Consider the following 26,281-nt stretch of genomic DNA (forward strand, 5'->3'; position numbering starts at 1 on the left):
TTCTGCTTTTCAACATTCTATGGGAAATTATTGGCCCACCGTGTGTAATAAGTTGACATTACACTCTCCAAGATATTATATAGTGCCACCTAAACAAAGTAGCTTGAAAATTAGGTGCCACTTGGGCTGCTGACTACACAATAAGGATACCTCTATGGTGTACGAGCACCAATAATAATAAGAGGCAACTAATTCTGCAATTACGATACAGAATAGACAGAACTCCCAAGTGTTCCTATTCCTTTTTATTAATACCACATGTATTTGCAATATATATAGAAGTTTGTTCCACGGACTTGCAGAAACTAAAAAGAAAAATTGCTTTTATAATTCCAACACCTGAAAAATAAAAGCAGGTCTTTTCCCCCCCTGTGTGAACAAGTTTGTTTGACAGCATTATTAGCGTACATGTCCCTCTCATGACTAAGAATTAACAATAATGCATTTAACTTGAACAGCATTGATACATAGTGAATAGTTAGAAGCTCAGTGCAACACATCACATTAAAAAAAAACCCTGCGCCCGAGGCAGGACATCTATTTTCCTAACTTAAATTTATAACCTTTCTTTATTTTATTATTATTTTCACTTTTTGTGTTTGTATTATTGAAGTTATTATTTCCATTACTTCCATGCTTAATGGCCCCAGTTTATGGGTTACCTGTGACAGTTCAACGTAAAAGACAAAAAACTGCAGCTTCCAGGAACCTCAAAACCATTAGCTGGATCCAACGCTATAGTAACAGCCTCACCCCCAAGTGTTTCAGGGAGGAGACCAAACCTGCACTACTGTCCCAAACACCAACAGGAAATCTATGACTATACAAAGCTTTGGACACATTCATACCTAGTGAACATGAGTGGGTGTTTCATTCACACTGGCAAATTGGGCATCTAAATAAAGTCAGGAATTACATAATGATACTCCATAAAAACATTGAGAGTTAATATAAGTGTATTAGCTTTCTGGGACTCTTGTGTAGATTACATGTAATGATAGGAATTCCCACCTTCCATGGTGTGAGTAGAGAAGACAGAACGTGAGGCACATGGAGAGAGTGCAGGATACCCACTATACAGCTTTGTGTCCTACAACCATCAGTAGTTCCTGGCATGCCACTCAAAGCATTTCCACATAAACAACACAAAATTAAATATAAATTAAATAGCAAAATAGAATGCAAAAAAGGGGGTTTTGTAATGATGTGGCAGTGACTGGCTTTCACTGGGTGGGTGCTGGATTAGGAAATCTCATTTCGCAGGTATAAGAGTTGCAGAAACAAGAACAAGCCAAAAGGTGATAGAAAAGATAGATAAATGGGGACCAGTGGAGTGCAATGGGCACAATAAATTTGGAAAAAGGTTTAAAAAGTCGAAGGAAGTCAGTAAAGGGGCAAGGTATGACTGCAGAAGCCTTGAGGCACAGGCAGATCAGAGACAAGCCAATGAGACATGGGAGTGACTGGTTTTTGAAAGGAAGGGGGGGGGGGGGGGGGGGAAGCGACAGGCGCAGTAGGTGCTGCTGGGTCTCTACCCAGCTCTCCAGTGTTTACAGAAACCCAGATGCAAGACCCTGTCTAAACAGAACCTTACCCTGCCAGAGACACACCAGGTGTAAATATATGTGTTTAAACAGGACCTTGTAGCCGCCACATAAAGGAAGCCAATTTAACAGTAATAAAGAGATATGACATAGCCAGTGTTCACTTCCTTACAACCACCCTTCCCCTCTCCCTCCACAGATCTGCTCCTTCACTCAGACTTTTTCTTCAGTGCTCCTGGGAGCTTGGCTTGAATCCTGTAATGAAAAGACACCACTTTGTAAAACACTGCATGTGTTCAGTTAGGATTCTAAGCAAATCATTTCTCCATTTCAACCATTCTCCAACTCCCGAATCACCCCTGATCAAATCCTCACTCTAGCATAGCCTTCCCTGCCCAAGCCCAGGCCTTACTTACTTCTCTGTTATAGACTTCACGTGGCTATGGACCAGCGAGACGTAATGATCAATTTGTACCTAGGGAAAGAAAAAAAGGGTAGCAAAGAATGGAGGCAGACAAATGAGAAAATATATGAACAGGTTGCAAATGGTAGATTCACTAATGTATAGTACTAGAACAAAGCTTTAAGCTGTAAAGGCTGCGCTGTTCTGCAAGGCAACAAACATGTCCTAAATATCTAACTTTAGTATTTATACCAGGGCTGCCTGGCAGGGCCACAACCATATCACAATACATATATCTTTCCTAATGTAAAAAAACATTTCCACAGCTCAACACAGGGGAAGATGATGCATTGACCTTTTATAAGTCCACAGTACTGTTGTGTGGGCTGGCCCAAAACCCACAGTCAGCAGATTACACCTACAGTGGGTGGCAGGCTTAGCCCCAAATAAGGGCTGTGACTGGCTATTCGGTAGCCTCTATGAGGACTGTTAGCCTAAATGAGGCTCTGGGAACAACATCTAAGGGGCTTGTGAGCAACATGTTACCCAAGAGCCACTGGTTGGAGATCACTGGTTTAGACCTACCTTGTATTTCTCATACACTATGGGTGCAGTGAACGCCAGCAGGACACCTACAGTAAACACAAAAAATGATGCTGAGGCTTTACATGGAGTGAAGTCACTTCATACCCCTATGTACAAATGGAACAAAATTTGTTTTCCCCACCCAGAGTTTTTTCCAGCACTCACAACTAACATTGTTTTTATCATTTTGGGGTGAACTCTCTTAAATTACATATGGAAACTGACCACTGTAAAGACCACTGTAATAAATGTAGCATCAGCTTATATGAACCTTATTTTCTGCAAGAAACCTAAAGTTTAGCATCTCAGTAGCTGCCCCAGAGCCCACTGAGCATGTGAGTGTCACCGACACTTCTAACAAAACCCAAGTTGGTGAGCTTCTGTTCTTTGAAAACCTGGATCATAGCTGCTAAATAGATATGGCAATTTTAGGTTTTAGTTCTACTTTAATGAAGCATCTATCCTCCTGAAATAGCAGACCTGACAAATTAGCTGAAGTTTTATATTGAATAGACATGTACAAGTATCGGACCCCTTTTCTGGAAACCATTATAAAAAAAAGTTCTGAATTACGAATTCACATTTTTAAAAATCCTGCTGGGTTTAAATTACTTTTTAAATAATTTTATTAGCAGACTTAAGGTAGGAGATTTGAATTACGGAAAGACCCCTTATCTGGAAAACCCCAGGTCCTGAGCAATTTGGATAAGGGGTCCCATATCTGTACTAAAAATGTTTTCCACTAGATGTACTTATTTAGGTTATTCTTTATTACACTGGGATTTACCAGCAGACAGGACAAAACCATTTATAGGTCAAGCATTAAATATCTTGTTACAAGTCTTAATAAAGTGCAGCTGTATATACTCGAGTATAAGCCTAGATTTTCAGCACCCAAAATGTGCTGAAAAAGTCACCCTCGGCTTATACTCGAGTCAGGTGCCATGGGTCCCTCCATACTAGCACCTTCTGTTCTTTGTGTGCAAATTAGGCCACCCACAACCAGACCCTCAAGTGCCCTGGCCCGCTCCCAAATTCATCTTTATCCTCACTTGTCCAATTCTGCACTAGACATTGCACTTAAAGGAACAGTAACACCAAAAAATGAAAGAGCTTTAAAGTAATAAAAATATAATGCACTGTTACCCTGCACTGGTAAAACTGGTGTGTTTGCTACAGTATCACTACTATAATTTATATAATAAGCTGCTGTGTAGCCCCGGGGGCAGCCATTCAAGCTGGAAAAAAGGAGAAAAGGCACAGGTTACATAGCAGATAACAGATAAGTTCTGTAGAATACAATAGTGTTTTATCTGTTACCTGCTATGTGCCTGTGCCTTTTCTCCTTTCAATGGCTGCCTCCATGGCTACATAGCAGCTTATTTATATAAATTATAGTAGACTTTCTGAAGTAAACACACAACTTTTACCAGTGCAGGGCAGCAGCACATTATATTTTAGTTATTTTTATACACTTTCATTTTTTGGTGTTACTGTTCCTTTAATATTCTATATAAACTATATATAGTTTTGAAGGATTTTAACTCTTTGTGTTTTAGCTTGGTTGCGGATTGAGCTAAGGGGGTAGTACTCTTAAGGTATCATTGTTGATACCATATTGTTTTTGTTGACCCTCTTCTTCACTTACAGAGCTAGTTTATGGTTTTTCTTTAAAATAAATATTTAAAAACCTATACCCCACTGATGCCTCATTTAATGTAATTTTATTGGTATTCATTTTGATTATTGAAATTTAGCAGTAGCTGCTGCATTTACCATCCTAGGCTTATACTCGAGTCAATACGTTTTTCCCAGTTTCCTTAGGTAAAATTAGGTACCTCGGCTTATATTCGGCTTATACTCGAGTGTATACGGTACATTGTTCCATAATACAGGTAGGGGACCTGTTATCCAGAATGCTCGGGACCTGGTGTTTTCTGGATAAGGGGTCTTTCTGTAATTTGGATCTCACCATACCTTAAGTCTACTAAAAAATAATTTAAAAATTAAATAAACCCAATAGGATTGTTTTGCCTCCAATAAGGATTAATTATATCTTAGTTGGGATCAAGTACAAGGTACTGTTATTATTACAGAGAAAAGGAAATCATTTTTAAGAATTAAAATTATTTGCTTTTAATAGAGTCTACGGGAGACCGCCATCCCGTAATTCAGAACTTTCTGGATAACAGATCCCTTACTGTATACGTTATCAATTTTCCACTAGCGCCACTGTGAAACTAACTCTCTCTTTAAAATGTATACATACATTATAAATAGAAATATGTAATATAATAAACAATACAGTGCTGTTGGCATCATTCAGAGAACAATCACTTACCAAGAATGAGAAGCGTGATCCCATTAAATACAGCTCCTACATAAGTCATCAGCCACATAAGTAGGGCAAGCTGGGGGAAAAAAAGGAAGATACAAAGTAAGTGACAGAACATCAAAAATATGGGGTTTCTCATGTTAAACTGTAAAGCATGAAACTTAAAAGGTTTTTATTAACCATAAAGAAACATAAGGGTTTAAAGTGAAACTATATCTTTATTAATGATTAGCATTCATCCTTTATTTTAGGTAAAGGTCATTTACTATATCCACACAAATAGCAAACTATATTTACTAATGTTGGATACATGGGATATATAAATTATCCAGGGGTATGCTGACTGTTTAGTGGTGTTTGTAAAGCAGAAACCAGTTAATTGCATGCAGGAAACAGTATCCGCCATGAAACTTCCTATTCAGTAAAGTTATCCGGAAACCCATTATCCAGAAAGTACTAAATTACAGGGTAATTCAGATTTTTAGGCATAGTTTTATTTTCTCTATAATTAAAGCAATACCTTGTGCTTGATCCCAGTGATAGAATAGATACTTAATAATACTTATAATCCTTATTGGTGGCAAAATAATCCTATTGGGTTAATTAAATGTTTAAATGATTTTTCAGTAAACTTAAGGCATGGGCCCTGCTAGCTTAGTAATTCAGGGCCCCATGATTACTAACGGTGGGCCTGTAAACAGTAAAAACACTTATGTATAAAAACTTAATTTTTGGATCTTGATTACACAATCCTATTAAGATAGGATTGAATCAAAATCCCAAGCCCAAATGCTAATAAAATAGGGGACCTGTCACCCAGACATAAAAAGCTGTATAAGTCATTTAAGTTTTTCAAATTAAACATCAAACCCAAATTTCTTGTTTAGCTGTCAATCATATATTGCTTTAGGCATAGAGGCAGGGCAGACAATTGCTTTCACTTTCCATTCAGCACTTCCTAGATGTCACTGCGCTCCTCACCATCTAATTGTGTAGCCAGTGCATCAGGTCCCCCTTTCAAGCTTGCCTTAATAAAAGTGTCCACAAAATGGTGCCTGCCTGCTTTCTGTGATTGTGGAATTCCAAGACTGAAGGACACAAAATGTAAATAATTTATCTAGTGTAAGTTTCTATTGTTTGAGAAACAAAATAGAAAACAATTTGGAATTATTTCTTAGGGTGGCAGGTCCCCTTTAAAAAACCAGTAACATACTAGCAGAAAAATCCCTGAGTGAGAGAGAGAAGAAGAATGAAAGAAAGAAAAAAAAAAAAAAAAAGGAGGATCATGTGTAGTTATTCTTCTCTCGTTACCTTGAGTGAATCTACAAGGTCCTCCACAAGAAACAGGCGGACAATATACTTCAGAGCATGGTTGACATGAGCAAGGGATGTGCTCAGTGCCTTTTGGAAGGCGTCAGATGACAGCGCGATATCCTTCTCCAGCAGAGGCCTGTGAAAATAAGATTAAAGATATTAATGCTAAATACATACTGGGTCAACAGAAACAGACTGCTACTCACACACTCCATATGAAGACTGAATTTACACAGTGGCTGCAATAACTGGCCCATAGTATACAGACAAAGGGGCCACTTTGTGGTCCGATTGCTACCACCTACATCAAAGGGCAGCCCCATGCTAACTGCTGGCTTGAACTTTGCTGCTCACCACATGAACCTTTCAATCCCTCCCAATGGTAACATTGTAGCAGAAATGAGCTTGGTTTGCTTCTTCAATGCTGTTAATAGGCAGATGAAAGGCTTGCACTAACTTGAGAGAGAAATCAAACATAGTTGCCCTTACTTGAAAGGATGCCCCTCGTCAGTCTTCTGCACAGCTTGTAGGACAGACTTGTAGACACGGTAGCTGATGGTGACTGCGAGTAGTGACAGGACAAGATAGGAAATGACGCTTATAATGCTGAACGCCGCCAGGGATAGAAGCAGTACCATTGTCCCTCCAAAAACCATTCCAGATTGCTTTACATCCCGCCAGTACAAGAGGTCCTGCACTGAAAAGAGAAGAGAGAGACAGTCAGTCATCTGAATCCTGCATTCTCATTGGCTGAAACATGGTTGGGGAGAAATTTAGGGGTCTGAGGGTCAGAATTATGAGAGAGGAGTGTAGCTGCCTGCACCCCCTGTACTGCAGCTGTACAAAAGGGAGACTTGGTACATCCCATTCTGAACATACACTATATGGTCAAAAGTATCCAAACACCCCCTCTAATTATTGGAACTGGCTAAGCAAGTAAGGTCCATGCAGAGATGATTGCCAGACCCAATGGCTAACATCAGTGCCCAAGTGAGCAAACCCACTATAACAATGTCCCAGTATCTAATGGAAAGCCTTCCCAAGAGAGTAGAGGCTGGTTTAGCAGCAAACACCAACTTCATAGTACAAGCACTGGGCTTGTTACCCAGAATGCTTGGGACCTGAGGTTTTCCACATAAGGGGTCTTTCTGTAATTTGGATCTCAATACTTTAAGTCTGCAAAAAATAATTTCAACATTAAACCCAACAGGATTGTTTTGATACTGTTATTAATAGAGAGAAAAAGAAAATCATTTTTTTTTTTATGTGAATTATTTGATTAAAATGGAGTCTACGGGAGATTGCCTTCATGTAATTCTGGATAATGGGTTTCCGGATAACGGATCACATACCTGTAATTCCCCTGGTTTTAGAATGGGATGTTGGACAGGCAGGTGTTTGCATACTTTTGGCCATACAGTGTTTAACCACAAGGCCCAGCACTTGGATTGAGCTAAAGTAATGCTGTAAAACTAAGCCATTCATATTGGCTGTGTTATTACACACGCGACGATTTTTGATCTTTCGCCTGAACATCGGTCGCATGAAAGATCGTTCCCACCCTCCACTGACATTCAGGACTGAATTGTCAAATATGGAGGTAGAAACAATAGGATTTCTACCTCCTTCTGCCGATTCAGCCCTGAACATAGATTTTGCTCAGGCGCCTTCAATGGCAACAGATCAAAATCTTCTAACCCGCCTGATTGGCGAGTTAACTGATATCAGCAGCCCCTGCAGTATCATCGATATCGTCTGCCGACTTGCCATACACGCACTGAATATCATACAATATTATGGGTGCGTGTATGGCCAGCTTTAGGCTCATGAGATCTTTCATCTCCATTTGTATAGATAAAGTCACACATCAACGTTATAGCGAAGGTGAAATTAGGCAGAAAGCAACAGACAGAAGTTGATATATTTGGAGTGTTATCTTGCGCAGGTTATGTTTGTCTCCTAACACACAAACACACTAGAAACGACAAAATGAATAGAAAGGTCACTCCAGTAATGGTTATACATTGGCTACAGGCGGGAAAAGAACTATGGGACAAATAGAGGGAGTGGAGTGGCGTCCAATCAACGATGGAGAAGTTGCGGCAATGCATGGGCAGGTACAGCACTGGAAATTCAACTTAAACAAAAGGGTTAAAGCCTTTGGTACCTTGAAGCCAGGTAAGTACTGAAAAAACTTCCCCATCTCGTCTAACTACTACTTTCAACCAATTAAAAGCCACACAAACTACCTTTTTCCCCCTCCTTAAAAATGTCAATAATTGACACATTTATTAAAAAGGGCAACAGTTTTCAACCTTTTCCACTGCATTTCGTCATCATTTACTTATAGGGGCCAATTTTTTTCCCCCACATGCCACTTTTTAACGCCAAACATGAATATCCCATAGGCCCCTACTGTGGGAATTTATCATGCCCAAGTCATGATATTTCATCTGGGTCCACTGGATAATTTGCAATAGTTTCTCCCATATAAAGGAATAAAACTTCATAAAACATATTTTTGCTATCTCAGACCTGGCATAAAAGTTTTGTGGGGAAAAAAAAAAACAATTATGAAACAAACATTTAGCAAAATAGGCAAAAATATGCAGCTATTTGAAACAGAGGAAGGAAAATAAACAACTATATACCAAGGTTCAAGGGGTTGTTCACCTTTGAGTTAACTTATAGGATGACATGGACAGTACTATTCTGAGACAATTTGCAATTAGTCTTCATTGTTAAGTTACTTAGCTTTTTGTTCAGTAGCTCTCAAGTCTGGTATTTCTGCAACTATCTGGATGCTAGGATCTAATTTCCCCTAGCAGCCAAGCAGTGGTGTGAGTGAGGGACAGGGAAAAGAATTGGAGGGGGAATGAATGCTGCCTTGGTCAGGGACCCCCACTGGAGGTGGAAAGAGGTATAAGAGGAAGGCAAATAATGCAAAAACTACAAAGTAACAATGTTAAAGGCAAATTGCAAAGTTGCTGGACATTCTATAACATACTAAAAATTTACTTAAAGGTGAACCAACCCTTTAAAATCTGTTTTAAAATGTAACCTAGATCTATCAGATATATAAAAGGGCATGCATGGCTTACTGTGTGCACATAGCATTATGTCCCAACTACCCATGTATATAACAGCGAGTAGGAAAGGCATACACCAAATACTGTAATACCAAGGGAAAACTCAATGGGGAGCCGTGTCTATTGCTATCCAATCATTTGGAACCATCCACTTACAAACAAACATAGGTGGATATTATTATTTTAGAGAAATGCTGCTAAATGAGTGAATCTATCCTGTTTCACTTTGCCGCAAAATGCATTTAATCAATAGGTGGTTATTTTGCAGTTATCACGCATTTTTTTTTTTTTTTTTTTTTACCATGCAACCTTTTTTTTTTTTTGCCGCCATTGCATTTTTTCTCTTTGCGAAACTTGGTGAAAAATGATGCTCATCGCTACTGCTAAAACACTAGTTCTTGGATTTTGTAATATTCCACTTTTTTTTTTTACATAAAAAGTTTCCACTAACAATAGAAACCAGGATTTCCCTAAAAACCGAATTATTAGGGCACAGAATACAGCACGCACACTATATGAATATTTTCTATACACAGGAATCAGCTGCCATATAACTTGCTTCAGCTTCTCGAGAGACAGAGGGTCAGTTGGCAAAATATATTCAATTAAAGGGTAACTCCAGCTTCCGAACCAAAATTTTTGAGCCCACGCAGAAACCCCTAATATGCCTATCACTGTAATCTGCATGAATAAATACCATTTTATATGCTGTAATCCAGTTTCAAAACAGTTCTTTCTGCATCATTTGAAATTCTAGCAGGAGAGGAGGGGCTAAACCAGTTACAAATTGTAACAACTACTCCACAGCTTACAGACAGCATGCAGGAAGTACATAGCCCGCAATGCATTGCACGGTGATGTTTCTTTACTTATTGACATCACATGGGCAGGGGATTATGGGATTTGGAGGATGCAGGCAGGCTGAGGACAGTCGACTACCGTTACATGTCTCAAAGCAGTCAGATCAGCAGGGGAACAGGGGGCCAGGCTTAGGTAACAGTTCCAAACCATATTATTACATGAAAAATCCTGAAAAGGCTGATTTTTTTTAACTGTTGTATATTGCAAAGTTGCTTAAAATTATGTTTACTTTTCAAAAAGCTTACATTGTGTTTGGGTGGAGTTTATATATACTTTATATGGGGGGGGGGGGTGTATAAATGGTACCTAAAATGCTGTGGCTACTCATAAACTAGTTAAACACAATGGAACTTGGCGTTTTCCCATATCCAGAGATACCAATCAAGATCCAAGTGATCCAGGGGCATTTTGGCTATATCATGACCTTGCCCTGCCTCCACTACTTCAAATATTGGAGGAATTTGGGCGACTATTCTATGCATTTCAATGGGATGGGTAATTTACCTCCAGTCCCTCTTCCTGGCTTTCCGGAGGGGGAAAAGTGGTAACCTTAAGTCAGTTAGAGGCCAGGCCAGGCATACTGGGGTGTCTGGCAGACTGTGCAGTCATTGATCAAATTCTAATGAGTATAACATTTATATACTGTATAACACTTATGTAGCAGTAAGTTTTCCTTCTTATCATGAGAAGAACTAAAGCTTAACAAAGAAGTAGGCTAAAAAGCATTTTTTGGGGGTTCTGTACCAGACAACAGATGTTTACCAATGAGGATCTGTGCCCCCAAAGATGCCCCCAGTGGCCTCCCAATCACTTTTGCTGATTCAAAGTTTATGCTTTGTGCTGCTCAGTTACCTGAGCTTAGGGATCATCTCACACACACATATACATATATATACAGAATATGAAAGTCACACTATAATTAATTAAGGTTTTCAATTACATGGCAGCTTAGAAACCAGGGTATTTTGCATTACAATTTTATAATAAGTCCTGTAGTATCAGACTATGACATGTAAGCCTCATTAAATAATGAATGATTTGTGATGTCCCCTAAGCTTAACTTCTCAGCAGCTGCCCAGACCTCACTGAGCATGTGCCATGTCACTGACACTTCTAACAGAATCCAAGATGGTGACCCCCCTGCTGCAGTAAGTATAATACATGAAATACAAATATTTAAAAAATGCTGTATCTAAGGTTCTTTACTAACAAAAATTTTCGTTTTCGTTGTGTGCAGTCCTACTCACCTAACCTACAAATCCTGATTACTTAAAGAATCAATTATGGGGTAAATTAAGACTCTATATATTGACACTGTTTATACAAGTTTGCTCCTAGGAGGGACTGATCCAGTAAAAAATAAGCTATGGTACTCACTGAGATATAATACTGTATAGACATAATTTCCATCTGGTTCGGATCTATGGAAAGCTACGGCAGGGCTGGATCCACAATTAATATAAAATATTTATTATTAAGCCAGCTATTATTTGTGTCAGACTATAAGGACCATTAAAATCACAAGGGGCTAGCTAGGACAGGGAAGTAGGGTGAAGTCTGCTGAACTTTTGCATATATAAAACAAGGGACAGCAGGTAGAATTAGTGATTAGCTGCAAAACAGCACAGCTTTTACTTTTTACATAAAAATTCTGTTTTGACGGCTTAATATGGGCTGAAATCCTTTCAGTAAATGTTCATGTAGACCTTTAGCTTGAGGAAGCAATCTGCAAAATACCCAACAAGAACAGTTCAATCAAAGTCAGACGTAAGCATATATTGGGGTGTATGCATGCAAACATAAGTCAGAGAGGTGGGGATGCACAAGCAGCATGGAGAGTACATGCACTCATGCTGGGTGCATTTTATAGCAGCTACGATTGGTGGGAAGAAAGCAGGGAGAAGTATAAAACGGTGGGTAACAGCATTACGCAGAGGACAGATTGTTGGCAGGAGGAAGATAGAACATGCTTTATAGACATCCATACAAAGAACTTGGCATCTGTGATGCATACCAATGGGTGACTGCTCACTTGACGTGCATGCCAGAGACGTAGTCATGCATCAGTTGATTGGGCATGGATGATGCAAGTCAATGATTTGTGGTTCATGCCAGGTGCAAAATGCCATGCCATTTGGTTTGTCAACAGTGCCCGGGATATGGATACTTCTTTACCTTTGAGTGTTGCAATATCAACAGGTGAGTCAGTGACCTGGGGTAACTTATGATAGGTTTGCAAAACTTCCATCTTTAAAGCTTCAGCGCTGCCAGACTGTGCAATAGGATACAAGATTTCAGGAGAAGACTCTCTGCTTTCAGATTCTGGATCTTCCCCAATAACAGCCAGGGCCCTCAGGGCTTCAATAGTGAGATTTTCCTGAATCTGATTTTCTAGAGAATCGGTTTTCCCCTGGTTAGTGCCTTCTGTAAACCGATTTATAACAGAGGTCTCTGCCAGGAATACAAAGTCCTCACTGTTTGGAGAGTCCAGAGCATTTTTGGCCAATCCAGTTTTAGGGTTGGTTGTAGCAGAAATATCTTCTGTCTTGTTCCATTCATTTGGTATGTGCGGTCTTGCATTGCCTTGAGTTGCTGCAATCTCATTCTCCATTGCTCCCACTCCCTCTAGCAAATCACATTCCAGCTCTTGTTTCTGCTGAGCTCCACCAATTTCAACCCAACCTTCCTCACAATTTTCTAATTTCTCTGCAGCTGTACTTTTTAGTCTCCAGCCTGCATCAATGACAGTGTCATCGGATTCCCCAGAACTGTCCAGCTCTTCATCCACCTCTTGCCAGCGTTTTCCATAAGAAGAACTAAGCAGAATGTCAGCAGAGCTGGTCTCTCCAGTATCCGCACATGTCAGATGTGACTCTTCACATAGCCCCCTATTGCTTTCCTCCTCTGTCCTACTTCTGTACAATTCATGGGAATCATCCAGATCCAGAGTTCCACACTGTGTATCAATTGGCTTGCTTACATGAGTTGCACTGGTATGTGTAATATCAGGCACATTTGTGTTCCTCATACAAATGTCCTCAGAGGTATGAAGAGCATTATCCAATGTCATTGACAGGTTCCCGTCATTTTCAGAAATACCTGCATATACAGGTCCGGTGTCTGATGGCTCCACTCCCTCTATAGACCCATAAAGATATGAAGTTTTAGAAGAAATATATGTAAGTCCGTGAGCGGCAGCCGTGTTCTCGCCAGAAGTGTTCTTGAAGTCAAAACCTGTGCTGTTGGCAATCATTTCAAAAGGAGAACCCGGTGACTCTGGAGTCGGGTATTGAGAATGAAAATATGGAGAAAAGGGCACAAGAGAAAATACTGTAAAGGCTTTGCCCTTGTAACTATTGAATGACAAATAAAGTCTTTTATATGTGACAATCATTGAAACATGCTGACTGGAGGCAGGAAGCAACCATCTCACTCTCAAACTGATATGGGGCCCACCAAAAAGCACCGGTATGCAATTTTAAGTTTTTTTAAACAGACATTAATTAAACAAAGTTCTATAAAATAGGGCTGCGCGTTCCACAATAAAATCTCGGCATTTTTAACCTGACATTCACCCAAAATACAGTGTAGTATAATGAAATAGTCAGTTTAGAGACAAAAATATCAAGATGGCTCCCTCCTGCTTCCATTGTATCCTGCAGTCCTATTAAATTTTAAGAAACAAAATATACTCCTCTTTTGGAATGAGCTCCCTTAGTTGGGGTTATGTAGGTGAATAAAAGGTGCATAAACTCTGAATGCTCCAGATATTAATACTTAAAAAAAATGAATAGGCATTGCTGATTCCAATTGAAAGGAAACCATGATACAGCGACAAAACATTTCCCATCCCCCTTAAAAGAGTTGGTTCACCTTTACGTTAACCTTAAGCATGTTATAGAATGGCCAATTTTAAGCAACCTTTTCATTGGTCTTTATTATATATTAGTTATAGTTGTTGCATTATCTGCCTTTTCCCCCCCAACTCTGCAGTTTTTAAATGGAGGTCACTAACCCCTGCAGCCAAAAATCTATTGCTCTGTGAGGCAACAGTTTTATTGTTATTGCTACTTTTTATTACTAATGTTTCTATATAGCCCCCCTTCTATTCATATTCCAGTCTCTCATCCAAACCACTCCCTGGTTACTAAGGTAACTTGGACTCTAGCAACCAAATAGCTGCTGAAACACCCAAACTGGAGAGCTGCTGAACTGAAAATGAAATGACTAAAAAACTACAAATAAAAATATGAAGACAAAATATCAACATATATCACATATTACCTTACAGTTTAATACAACACCTCCCTCACTTTGTTCTATTGGACTTGGCAGGGTCATCACTTCACATCTGCTTTCCATAGTGGTGCACAGATGCTATGAAAAGTAGAGAGACTTCAGGTCCCAGAATTCATCACTTCAACATGGAACAAGGTGAGAGAGGGGTTGCATCACACTGTGAGCCTAAAGGTGCCCATACACGTGAAGATTCACCATTCATCGACCTCGCAAGCGAGTGGATCTTCACCCGATATCCCCACCTACGGGTGGGTGATATCAAGGAACATGTAGGCTAAATCGATCATTTGGCCTTGGGGCCAAACGATCAAATTATAATGGCGGCAATGGGGCAGTTGGTTCGGGGGCCGCATCAACGAGCCGAGGGATCAATATCGGCAGCTACAATCGGCCCGTGTATGGTTACCTTTAGGATGAAGGCACACTGACCTACTAGTAGCAGCTACTTTTTCACCACTACTAAACACCAGAAAATGGGTATTTTCTGGAGATTAGTAGCCGTGAAAAAAATAGTGGCTACTAGTAGCTCAGTGTGTCTTCAACCTTAAAGATGCTGGGAGATTATTTGCCAGAATAACATGCTTCCTTTCAATCAGTTTTTGAACCACAAGACCCTTGGTGCAGGCAGGGATTATTTTGTATACGCTGTATTTCCTTGCACAGGGGTGGCTACATAGTAGCGTGACTGGAGTGAGTTGCTGGGTTTTTTTTTTATTTCGTTATTTTCCTCCTTAATGTTGCAGTCCCTCCTAGGATCAAAAATACTACAAATAAAAAAATAAAATACATTTTACAGTTTTACAATATGTTATTACCCAAGATTGCCCTTTTAAAAATATTTCTAGTGTGCTGTATTTTATTATTAATAAGGCTAGTAAAAATAGCATTCTCTAAACATGTGGTGGGGTTGCTTATCTTTTGCCTTGCTACATTTCCCTCTCTATATTACTATGCTAGTTAATCCTGTTCAAAATGTGTTCAAAATCCTGCACAAGGGTTTCAGATATTCGGGTATAAAGCAACTGTAGTCCAATTGCAATATTAAAAATGCTAGCAGGAATATCAGCCATAGGGTCAATGGCACAAAAGGAAATATTGGGTACCGCATTAAGTAGTCTAAATAAACGCAGCACCACAGCCAAATTACTTGCACTTGAATCAGCCACAAGTGCTTATGGCAACAGTTGCCTGGAAACGCAGCAGCCTGAAAGCTCCCTGTGTGGCAGTGCCCCTAAGCATGGCTGAGCTGCTAGTGTGCAAGGAAGAAAGGAGACCGTAACCATTTGATTACCTCAACCATGTGAACAAAAAGTGGCTTCGACATTTTCATAAAGTACACATTAATTTCAGGTACAAAGATAAAGTTGGGGGAACAAAACAGAAAGATACCTTCAATATTCAAATTATTCAACCTTAAAAGGACACCCAAACAGCCCATGTGGTTTGGGGAAAAAATAGGTCATGGCGAGGGCCATGTTAAGTGGCACGCATAGTGAGCACTTCTGCTGCCACGTGATGTCACACATAACTAGCAAAAGCTGTGGCACTTTTTTTTTTCAGTGCAGCAAAATGGCTGCCCATACCATGAGCTCCCTACTGGTGCAGGTGGGAGGGGCATTTTTTTTTTGGGGGGGGGGGGGGGGGGAAATGTTTGTCTCCCCCTAACAGAATGCCCTTTACACTATACAATGTACTGCTGCCCTGCACTGGTAACACTGGTCTGTTTACTTTAGAAACTCTACTATAGTTTATATAAATACCCTGCTGTATAGCTGGGGGCAGCCATTCAAGCTTGAATAAACAATAAAAGACACAGGTTATATAGCAGATAAAACACCATTCTATTCTACAGGACTTTTGTTATCTGCTACGTCACCTGTGCCCTTTTCTACTTTCCAGCTTGAATGGCTGCCCCCATGGCTACACAGCAGGGTATTTATATAAAACTATAGTAGGGTTTTTTTCAACAAGCATGCAGTTTTACCAGTGCAGGGCAACAGTACATTATATTTGAATTACTTTGATACATTTTCACTTCTTGGTGTTACTGTTTCTTTGAAAGCCTAAACCACTGGGGGCTGCCAATTTGATAAAAAGGACAAGGAACAGTTTAATCACTGGGGGACACCAATGTTTTGGGCATGTTGTTCTCAGGTGCCTATTTTACCGACAACCCAATTGCTGCTGGACACACAGGGTGCCTGTATACAAAATATGGCACTGCCTGCATCTTATGTAACAGTGGTAAATTAAAAAGAAAGAATAAATAAAATGTCAGTCAGGCTTAAGGTCCCCATACACTATAAGATCCGCTCGCTTGGCAATGTCGACAAGCGAGCGGATCTTCACCGATATCCCCACCTACGGGTGGGCGATATCGGGTAGCAAGTAGCTTAAAAAAAAAAATCTGATCGTTTGGCCCTGGGGCCAAACAATCGGATTACATTTGCGGCCATGGGGCACTCGGTTCGGGGACCGCATCAACGAGCCAATGTGGTCCCCTATCCGACTGGATTTTCTAACCTGGCCGATCGATATCTGGCCAATTTCAGGCCAGATATCGGTCGGCCAGGCCCGGCCCCTCGTTTCAGCCCATGTATGGGGGCCTTTAGGTTCACCTTTCAACCTCTAGATCAATAGACAACAAGCTTTGGTGTGGTTAGAAGCATCACAATGGCAGCAGTTTGTTGTTAACACACAGATACACACATACACGTCACACGGCATCACAAGCTCATGCAGAATCTACAAGGCAAAGAATGGCAAGTGAAAAGATGATAAGTTTTTATGGCAAAATAATGTTACAAAGAAAGAAAGAGCTGAACTGTGGGGCAAAAGGAAACCAAGCAAGATGTGTTTTGCACAAAACAGGCAAGTTACGCGGGGACATATGTTTAACTCTGAGATAATCATTAAAATCTCACCATCAACGCCACGTGGAGCTGTTACATTCATGTTCCAAAACATCAGGGTGGTTTTATGCTGTAAGGTGTCAGCACTGTGGTAATTTGGTCACACTTGTAATCTGGAATCTCCCTCAGCTATGATGAGTTTGTTTTGCCTTTCATTAGCTCAAACTCCATCAGCTTGCTAGGGCTTACAAACCATTGCTTTAATATGACAGACCCCAACTTAACCAAAGAGAGACAAACAGCCGGATACTGAATGAGGCAAATGACAAGAATGGGGGTGCGGGTGCCAGCTTGTAAGGTACCACCCACTGAACACAAGCTATTAAAGCTACTGGCACTCGGGTCTGTGGCGCTATCCTTCTGCGTGATTTCCCAGGATTCCTTGCAGCTAACCTGGAATCATTCACAAGAACAGTAGATTAACATCACAAGTTGCCACAATACACAGTATAGTAGCAAGGGAAAGTTTACTATAGTTCAACATAAATAGTCCCAGCTAGCAGCAAGGGATCCTGGAAAAACCCTGAAGAAGGCAGCATGGTACTCATAATAGTAATAAGGTTAAGGCCATTCAGGTAGTGGATCCAAGCGAATAAAAAACGGGGGCCTGGGTTTCAAAAATTGGACCTGCACAGGACTCTACAATGGGAAGGTGATTTTTTCCATAAGTTATGTGCCAGCCTGCAGCCTGAGGTTAGTAATCAAATTTGAAAAGAGGAGCCTAACATAAGGGCAACTGCCAGGGAATGTCCAGACAATGTCCATTTAAGAATGCAACCTGGTTTCCTTAATCCAAAACCCAGAATCAAACACCAAAATTGCATAGAAAATAAACAAGGTAACAAGAATGATACTTCTGTGCAAAGGTATACAATTCCCATGGCATTAGCAACATTTCTGTACTTACACACCCACACAAAATGTACAGCCACATAAGGTACGGCCAGGTTACACACACAGTTCCAATATACTGCATTGCATAGAGCCCCTAACCTAATTATTACAGTCAAATAATATAGGAACAAATATACTGAAAACAATTTTTCCAAGTGTGAATCTGGCACTTTGTTTCTCCATGTGACACAAACACATACCTCTGCAGTCACATTGTGATTACGGTTTATTAAGCGCCAGATGCTGATTAACACTCACAATGCCCTGCTTTGTTCTACATTCAAACACAAGGCCAGGAAAGGGGGGCAGGGAAGGAACGCAACATTTATATTTTATTAGCGTGATGTGGATATTTAGCCTACTTTGCTTGTTATATACAGTCTACATGTTAATGCTAATATAAATAATAAATATTCCAAAGCAGTTGGAGGTTCTGCTTCCGGTTTGTTACCCATTTGATTATAAAAAAAAAAAAAAAAGCAAATACATCTGTGGATTTGAAAAAGTTTGCTGAAAAATTATTATATATAGTATAAATCAGTAGATTTAACAGTCAAACTGTCCCCCAAAACAGACAACTACTAAAATGGAGAGTGCCTAGGTACTGCCCCAAAACTGTAGTACTGGTAAGTTTTAAGTTTCATTTTGTTTCATTTCTGTTGGGTGTATTGACAACAGTTTCAGTTTTTTTATTTTAGTGATAAATTACAAGATAGAAGCTACTAGAAAAAAGTAAAAAGTAAATTTGTTTATGGACTGATCAAATGAGCAGCTGTATGTTAGCTCCCATCCAAATGAGTCAGCTTAACATACGTATAAAATCAGGTTCTCTGGACAGAACAAATCTTAACAATGAGCTAAAAAAAAAAAAAAAAACAAAGTAAATATAAACTCTTCTTTATAATATTAATATATATATATATATATATATATATATATATATATATATATATATATACATATATATACATACACACACACACAGGTATAGGATCCATTATCCAGAAAGCCCCAAATTAAAAGGAAGGCTGTCTCCAAAAATTATAAATTCATAGCAAATAATTCTAAAAATGATTTCCTTTTATCTCTGTTATAAAATAACAGTAGCTGGTACTTGATGGTAACTAAGCTGCACGGATCTATAATTGTGACAAAACAGATCATATTGGGTTTATTTAATGATAGTTTTTCTGCTAAAAAAAAATAACTATGGAGATCAGAAAAACTATACCTCTATTCTCTCAATGCCACTGTAAAAAGGTATCCAATATAAGCACAATGAAATCAGCTGGCCATACATGAGCCGGTAAAACCCCCACCAGCAGCTTATTGGTCTATGTACGGGGCTCCTAATGGGCTGCCTGGCTTAAAATTCCAGATTTTAGCCTCTCAATTCACATGTGCACAGCCCAGGGCAGCCAGACACAAGGTAACAAGATGCCAGCATGGCACTAACTAGTTTTATACCCTGGGACAGTGCATTTTATAGAAGAGAGTTAGGAATCATAGTCAAGGGGGTGTCTAACAAATTGAACCTTCCTTGTTCCTTAAGGAACCCTGCTCTATGCTCAGCAAAATGTGCATAGAAACAATTAACAAATATATTGTGTATTAGAAAGTCTTGGTGTTTCCCACATATAAGCCTCGGCCTGACATATAGAGCCATATACTATCTAACAGCCATACCACCATATCACTGACAAAAGAAGCTGAGGAGGTGACTATATAAAATAATTTATCAATGCATGGCTGGTTATCAGTGTGGCCCATATGGAGGGAGCGGTTACAGGAGGAGAGTTGCTAGAAAGGGGCCCACAGCGTGGGAAAAAAAGCACAGGCCACAGTTGAAATTGACTTTCCTGCCAGTCCCAGCAGATCACTGTCAGAACTTAAATCCATCTGCAATAAGTATCAGTGGGTGCAATCCTGCTAGTTAGATCCAATTCCATTAACTGAAATAAAGGCCAAACATGCTGATGTGCATGAGGCATCATAATTTGCTGTGGACGCACATCAATGCACGGGTACCATTAGTGGTTGTAACTTCTGCACATCTGAACTAATGACTACTATCCCACTCATCTCTTGATTAAACGTAAATGCACGTAGGCAGAGAAGAAAAAGTGATTGCCTTTGGAAAAAATCAGCTTTCTGCTTGCATTAGGGAATCTGTACACGCTAACCCTCCGCTGTGTCCTGCTTTCTTCCTATCAATAAAACAGCGGTTCTGTTATGCTTTAGGGTGTGGTGCAAATGGCATTAGGCAGATGATGGTTTTTCTCAGGCCACATGTGGCAAAAAAAAAGCCAATTGTCTCAAAGTGCAGATAATGCCCTGGGCAGATTTAACCCAAGACCCAAACGACGACCTCTGTGCCACAACGTAAAGCATAAATCAAGCAAATCAAGACAACACAAATCCTTTATTTTAGGAGTAGTATTAAAGGGCAATTTATAACCAAGGCTTGAAGCTATTTGGGCCGCACCAAAAGGTGTGAATATAGCAACATGCTAAGCACCAGTTTTAGTTCCATACAGAGCTGATCTGGTTTTCTCTTTTCCTTTACTATGTATGGAGGGATTGTAGAGTAGTTTCCTGGGACAGCAGATACAACATGCAGCCCAAATGTAATGGAAGGTGGGTGGGGGTGTCATACACACACAGAACACTGAAATAGCCCCACATCACATTCTGGCCTTTACCCATTTAGCCTACTTGACCTATCATCTATTTTAAGACAATAAAGGAGAGGACAATAAATGTGTGACAATAAAGGAGAGGTAAACCCATTACCAATCTATAGGCTACCAAAAAAATAATACAAAGGAATGCAGCTTGCAGTCTTTATTGTTAATGAGAATAAGTGAGCAGAAAGTAAGCCTTCAAACATCACTGCTCACCCACCCTTCAAAACAATCACCCTGGTTCACGATCAGCAAGACCTTCACTGGCAGCAATCATACTAACACTAAGACACTAACTGACAGAATACAGATTAGTACAATTCCAATTAATATTAAACCCACATCAGTTACAATCATAATATAATGATTGGAAGCACCTGATCAGTCTGGAACTTCTGAAGTTCAACATCCTGTGCCTTGAAGTTGCACACACACTAGCAACAATAGAGCACTCTAATTTTGTTTAATGATAGATTGGAATTTGGGAAGATAAAGTCACTGGGTCTTAATACGGGATGCATTTTTGTTTTTTAAAATTAAGATTTTTTTTAAAGGTATTTAAAACATATTGGAATCAGTCCAATTCTCTCTAAAACAAAAATGTTTGTACTTATACATGAGTGGGAAAATCAACTTGCATCAAAGTTTCCTGCTAACTATAGATAGCCAGAGCAAATAATATTGCAAATCATGTCTAAATTGGGCAGATCTATATAGCAGGTTTATGTCTCGCACTGGCAGGTTTATGCTGTCCTTGCAGCTCTTCATGGGCCCTCAGTATAATACTATTGTTGGTGTCCAGACCACTGGTCTGATCAGCCCAATGCTTGATCTGCTAGCTTGAAAACTTCCCTCCATTGTGTCACATGACTAATTCAAACTGAATTATAAGAAATAATGCACTGCTTTATTTCAGTATTTACCAAAAAAAAAGTCCAAGAATAAATTATAAGTTCAATAACAGATTGACACACATGAAAAAGCTCATCGGACACAACGGCTGTCCATTTCCAAGCAAGACTTGCCAGTTATTGGCAAGATGCTGTTGGCACAGTTTCCTAGCTATGTTGCAGCAATAGCAGATTAGTGCATGGGTGACCACTTGTCAAGCAGCCAATTCTGGGCCTCTCCATAATGAATAGCAGCTGATCGGTACCCCAGGCTCAGCAATTTTTTTTGTATCTGGTCGATGTTGCTTTTCCATAATAGCCCAATATAAACAGGAAGGCGGGATTATTAAGTTGCGTGATAATCAAGAGAAACAATTCCTCCTGCATCCTGTGTAAAGAAATGAAGAACAGATTCCTCCTCTAAGGCTAATGCCCCACAGGAAGAGAGTGGGGCGGTGGAAAGGCCTACCTATCACTTTGAAGCAATGCATGCAGCTATTCACCAGCAATTCCCTTTATTGCCGGTGGAAAGGCTTTTTGGGGAGATTAATCGCTCGCAAGATTTATCATAGGCAACTATGATACCTTACAGGAAAGATACGGAAGGCAAAGTAAGAAAAGCTACACAAATGTAAAAGTGGCTGAGCAACCAGGGCATGCCACAACTCATTATCAAGGAGGAAGGGGCAGTGCACTCTAGATGTGAACTTGTTACTGTTGGGAGGGTACACCTCCTGGTTCATGGTTGTGATAAACAGATTATGCTGACTGAAGCAACATTTCAGGGTATTTATTCCAGGAAGATTTTTTGTACAAATTCTGAATTGAGAAAGCCAGCTGGATGACTGGGGAAACGTCTTCAAGTCCGGTTGATTTGACTTATTACTACAGAAATACTTGCTTGGTTCTATAGACCAGTAATATTAAACTATGCATCCATTTGACATAGGAGTAACCCTTGTTCTGCTAATCATATATAAAAAAAAAAAAAAAATGTGTTTTCTATACAGTGGAGCATATAATGTGAACCCTGGCCACAGGTAGCGCACACATATAAAACATGTTTCCTTGTCAATCCAACACTCTGGCAAAGTCAAAACTCTATATCGATATATTATATGCTCTACAGCAGTGCTGTCAAGCTTTTCTTATGTAGAGGGCCAATTAGCTGAAAAGCAACATATTTGTGAGCTGAATTTTAGAATCATAAACAGTCAATGGGCATCATAATCACAAGGACCATTAAAATACCTTGTATACACCTGCAGGCTCAGCTGTACAGCCCTGCTCTACAGGAAAGACCTGTGCTTGAAGACAAGAATGGTTATACTGCTTCAGGATCTGAATCTCAGTTAAACCACCTACAAGGGGGGAACACGTTTTCCCTATAAGAAGTATAGCAAATCACACGTACACACATATTAAGCTGAAAAGAAAGCCTTACTAAAATACAATTAGTTCTAATTACAGACTGCCATAGTACCATCTCCATCTTTCAAAGCCAATATGAACATTTTACTGCTTTCTAAATCTATATATTTTCCATTATAAAAAGGTATCTTTTTAGAATGTCTTTATAATATCTTAGATGCTTAAATGATGCCCCCGAATGTAAGAAACTGATCTACTGAGCCGACATGCAATAATAATAACAACTCCCAACACATTAACGCAGGAAGGACAAAAGCATTATGACAAAAATATATCAAACCTTAAAACAAACCCTAAATGGACTGCATAAACATAGGGGCATTGTTGCATTAATTTGCTTGGAACAATAAAAGAAAACCGTGGACTGGTTGCTATGGGTGTAAAGTTGGGGGGAGAGGGTTAGGATTCATAGAAACAGTATAGTCTCTCAAATAAGTCTTTATATGACTGTGACTGCATGCTATAGCTAATATTTTAGTGCTTCCTAACATTATTATTATTATTATTATTAATAAAAGGAAAACAATACATTTTTGCAGTTAGAGTTTCATATAGAAAGTAAGGCATAACTTATTGTGTTGAAAGAATATTCTTTTCTGCATATTTGAATTAATACAGGAGTTGTGAAATTGCATACTTCTGCTTTGGCATTTCCCACAGACCTCAACCAAACAGCACAAGAAAGTGTGAGCCGTAATGACATTATAGTTTCTATGATATATTCCACAACACCTTACAGAGACTGTTCATCAAACACACCCTGCTCCTGTGAAGCTTACAATCCAATATTCCTACTTACACAACATATTAGGGTACATTTCATCCGGAGCCAATTAACCTGCCTTTATTTTTTTGAGTTGTTCAAGTGCCCAAAGAAAACCAATGCAGACAATGGGCATGATAGAGTCATATTCAGACCCAAGTGCTGCAGGACAGCAATGCCCACAAGCAAACCACTCAGCTTCCCCTGTTAACAGAGATGTACAAATGCCAATATGCAGAGAATGTGATTTCTGAATACATTACTCTGATAGAATTAAAGAGGTATTTAGTTGCCTTTCAATGACACCTGCTGTTACACATGAAAATCCAAACGTGAGCCCAAGAATAAATAATGCCTGCACTCTACCTCTGTTTTTTTCCTGTGGTTATATATGCACTAGGTGTAGGGCTTCCAATTGCTAAAGAATATATGTCATTACCTGCACAGCCGCTGCCCTTCTCCCCTGCTGAAGAAGATATATGGGAGGACTGAGGCCCGCTGGTGTCCGCCATACTGGTACCGAGCTCTAAAAACAGAGGATAAATTGCATTAACGGGGATGTATTGCATCCTCCTCCTCTCCAGCTATTACACGGCCCCTTCCGTTACAAGTGCAGTGCCTCAGAAACACATAATTGAAATCACATTTTACCTTTTTAAGATGTAATTATTCAGGGCTGCACAGATATCCTCCCTGCGCTGCGTCTGGGCTGTAATGAGGACTGGGCGAGTCCTTTCATTCTCCCACAGGAAGTTGTCATAAGTGTGAGTGACAATAGAACGCTGCAATAGCAGCCCGCCCCGCCCCATACAAACCCTTCTCACAGGACTGCTACTCCTCTAAATTCTAAAGTCTTATTGTCTTCCCGTTATCTTCATTATGTTTCATACACAGTGCACCCCCCCCCCCCCCCACATATTCTTCTGTGTATTTCAGCCTAAGGTAGCACATGTCTCTTCTCACACTGAATGAATGTCCCACAACCCAGGACATTTGCTAAGCATATATGTGACAGCTGTAGTGATAGGTAAAGAAAACCTGTCAGTTTAGTTTTCAGTTAACAATGGGGGGGGGGGCGGTGGCTGCAGGGGGAACTCCTCTGGTCACAGGCAAAGGGAGGGGGCTGCAGGGGGGAACAGTGCCTCACTGAGTATCACTAAAACTCCATTTGTGAAGAGGAGGATGCAGGAATTGCGCAGCGCTGGCTGAAGCACAGTAAACTTGGAGCCCTTTTCTAATCATGAACAAAAAAAACCTCTCTTCCATGCAGGGTTGGACTGGGCTGCCGGGACACCGGGAAAATACCCGGTGGGCCCCAGTGGCCCAGACCTGACCCTTTTGCTGCTTCCTCTGGCCTACGATGTCCTACGACGTTGGACAGGTTCTCTTTAAAGCAGTAGCTTTAATAGTATGCTGGGGCCCTCATGCTGCCAGATAGCTGCAACCAGGGTCGGGCTGGGCCGCCGGGACACCGGGAAAAATCCCGGTGGGCCCCGGCGTCCCAGACCTCCCCTGACGCGTTAAATGTACGCGCTCGGGGGAGGACGTCGGGTGAGGGGCCCTGCAAGGGGGGTTAGGGGGACCCCTGGGGGGGGGGTGCGGGCCCCCTATATAGTGCTGATTGACAAGAAAGCACTCCAGTTGCCACAGAACTAGAATAGGTGTAAGGTACGGCAGTGCTGTAATTTCTGGTAACTGAAGAGTTACCAGAAATGTGTCATTTTTAGTGTAATTGCATTTTGTACACTAACATATCCATCCTCCCGTTACCTACACTCATGTGGTGCAGCAGCCGATAAGGACTCAATCATCCATCTGTCACAAAACAACAGCTGGAAGATGAGGTCCTTTTTGGCTGCTGCACCACGTGAACTGAGGCAAGGGAGGCCCTTAGTTATTAAAGTATATCAGGAGGTGGATAGGTCGTGGTTGGGAGCAGAAATAGGGCAAAGGCTGGTGGCTTAGTAGCAGTAGCAGAAATAGATGCCTTCAGGTCTGAGGGCAAATTTGGGGCTTCTGCTCCCTACAGTTTAGGCTTCTTGTTATACTATATGCATTGTGTTTGCGCAAGTTTCCTTGGGTTACCATAGATATGGAGATCTGATTGTAAGCTCTTCTAGGACAAGCTGATATATATGCTTATAATCCTCTAGCACTAAGTAATATGTTGGTGCTTTATAAATCAAGGATAACAGTATTGACTACAATAAGTTGGTGCCCTCACTGGTATAATGCTTACCTAAATAATATTTGACCAAATTATCTTATGTGACATAG

General features: G+C 40.2%; 1 protein-coding gene across 3 annotated transcripts; it reads right to left on the bottom strand.

Annotated features, from left to right (window-relative positions):
• Positions 1–230: 230 nt before the first annotated feature.
• Positions 231–24,767, bottom strand: rtn3 (reticulon 3). 3 transcript variants are annotated; one of them, XM_031900097.1, is made up of 9 exons: positions 24,656–24,767; positions 24,444–24,530; positions 12,307–13,407; positions 6,671–6,878; positions 6,179–6,317; positions 4,874–4,943; positions 2,533–2,579; positions 1,961–2,019; positions 231–1,799 (listed from the first exon to the last, which is right to left on the bottom strand). In XM_031900097.1, the coding sequence occupies exons 2-9, from the start codon at positions 24,514–24,516 to the stop codon at positions 1,754–1,756; spliced, it is 1,743 nt and encodes a 580-aa protein (XP_031755957.1). In that variant the 5' UTR covers positions 24,517–24,530; positions 24,656–24,767; the 3' UTR covers positions 231–1,753.
• Positions 24,768–26,281: the final 1,514 nt, after the last annotated feature.

This window comes from Xenopus tropicalis, chromosome 4, assembly GCF_000004195.4.
Source record: "Xenopus tropicalis strain Nigerian chromosome 4, UCB_Xtro_10.0, whole genome shotgun sequence".
NCBI classification, from domain to species: domain Eukaryota; kingdom Metazoa; phylum Chordata; class Amphibia; order Anura; family Pipidae; genus Xenopus; species Xenopus tropicalis.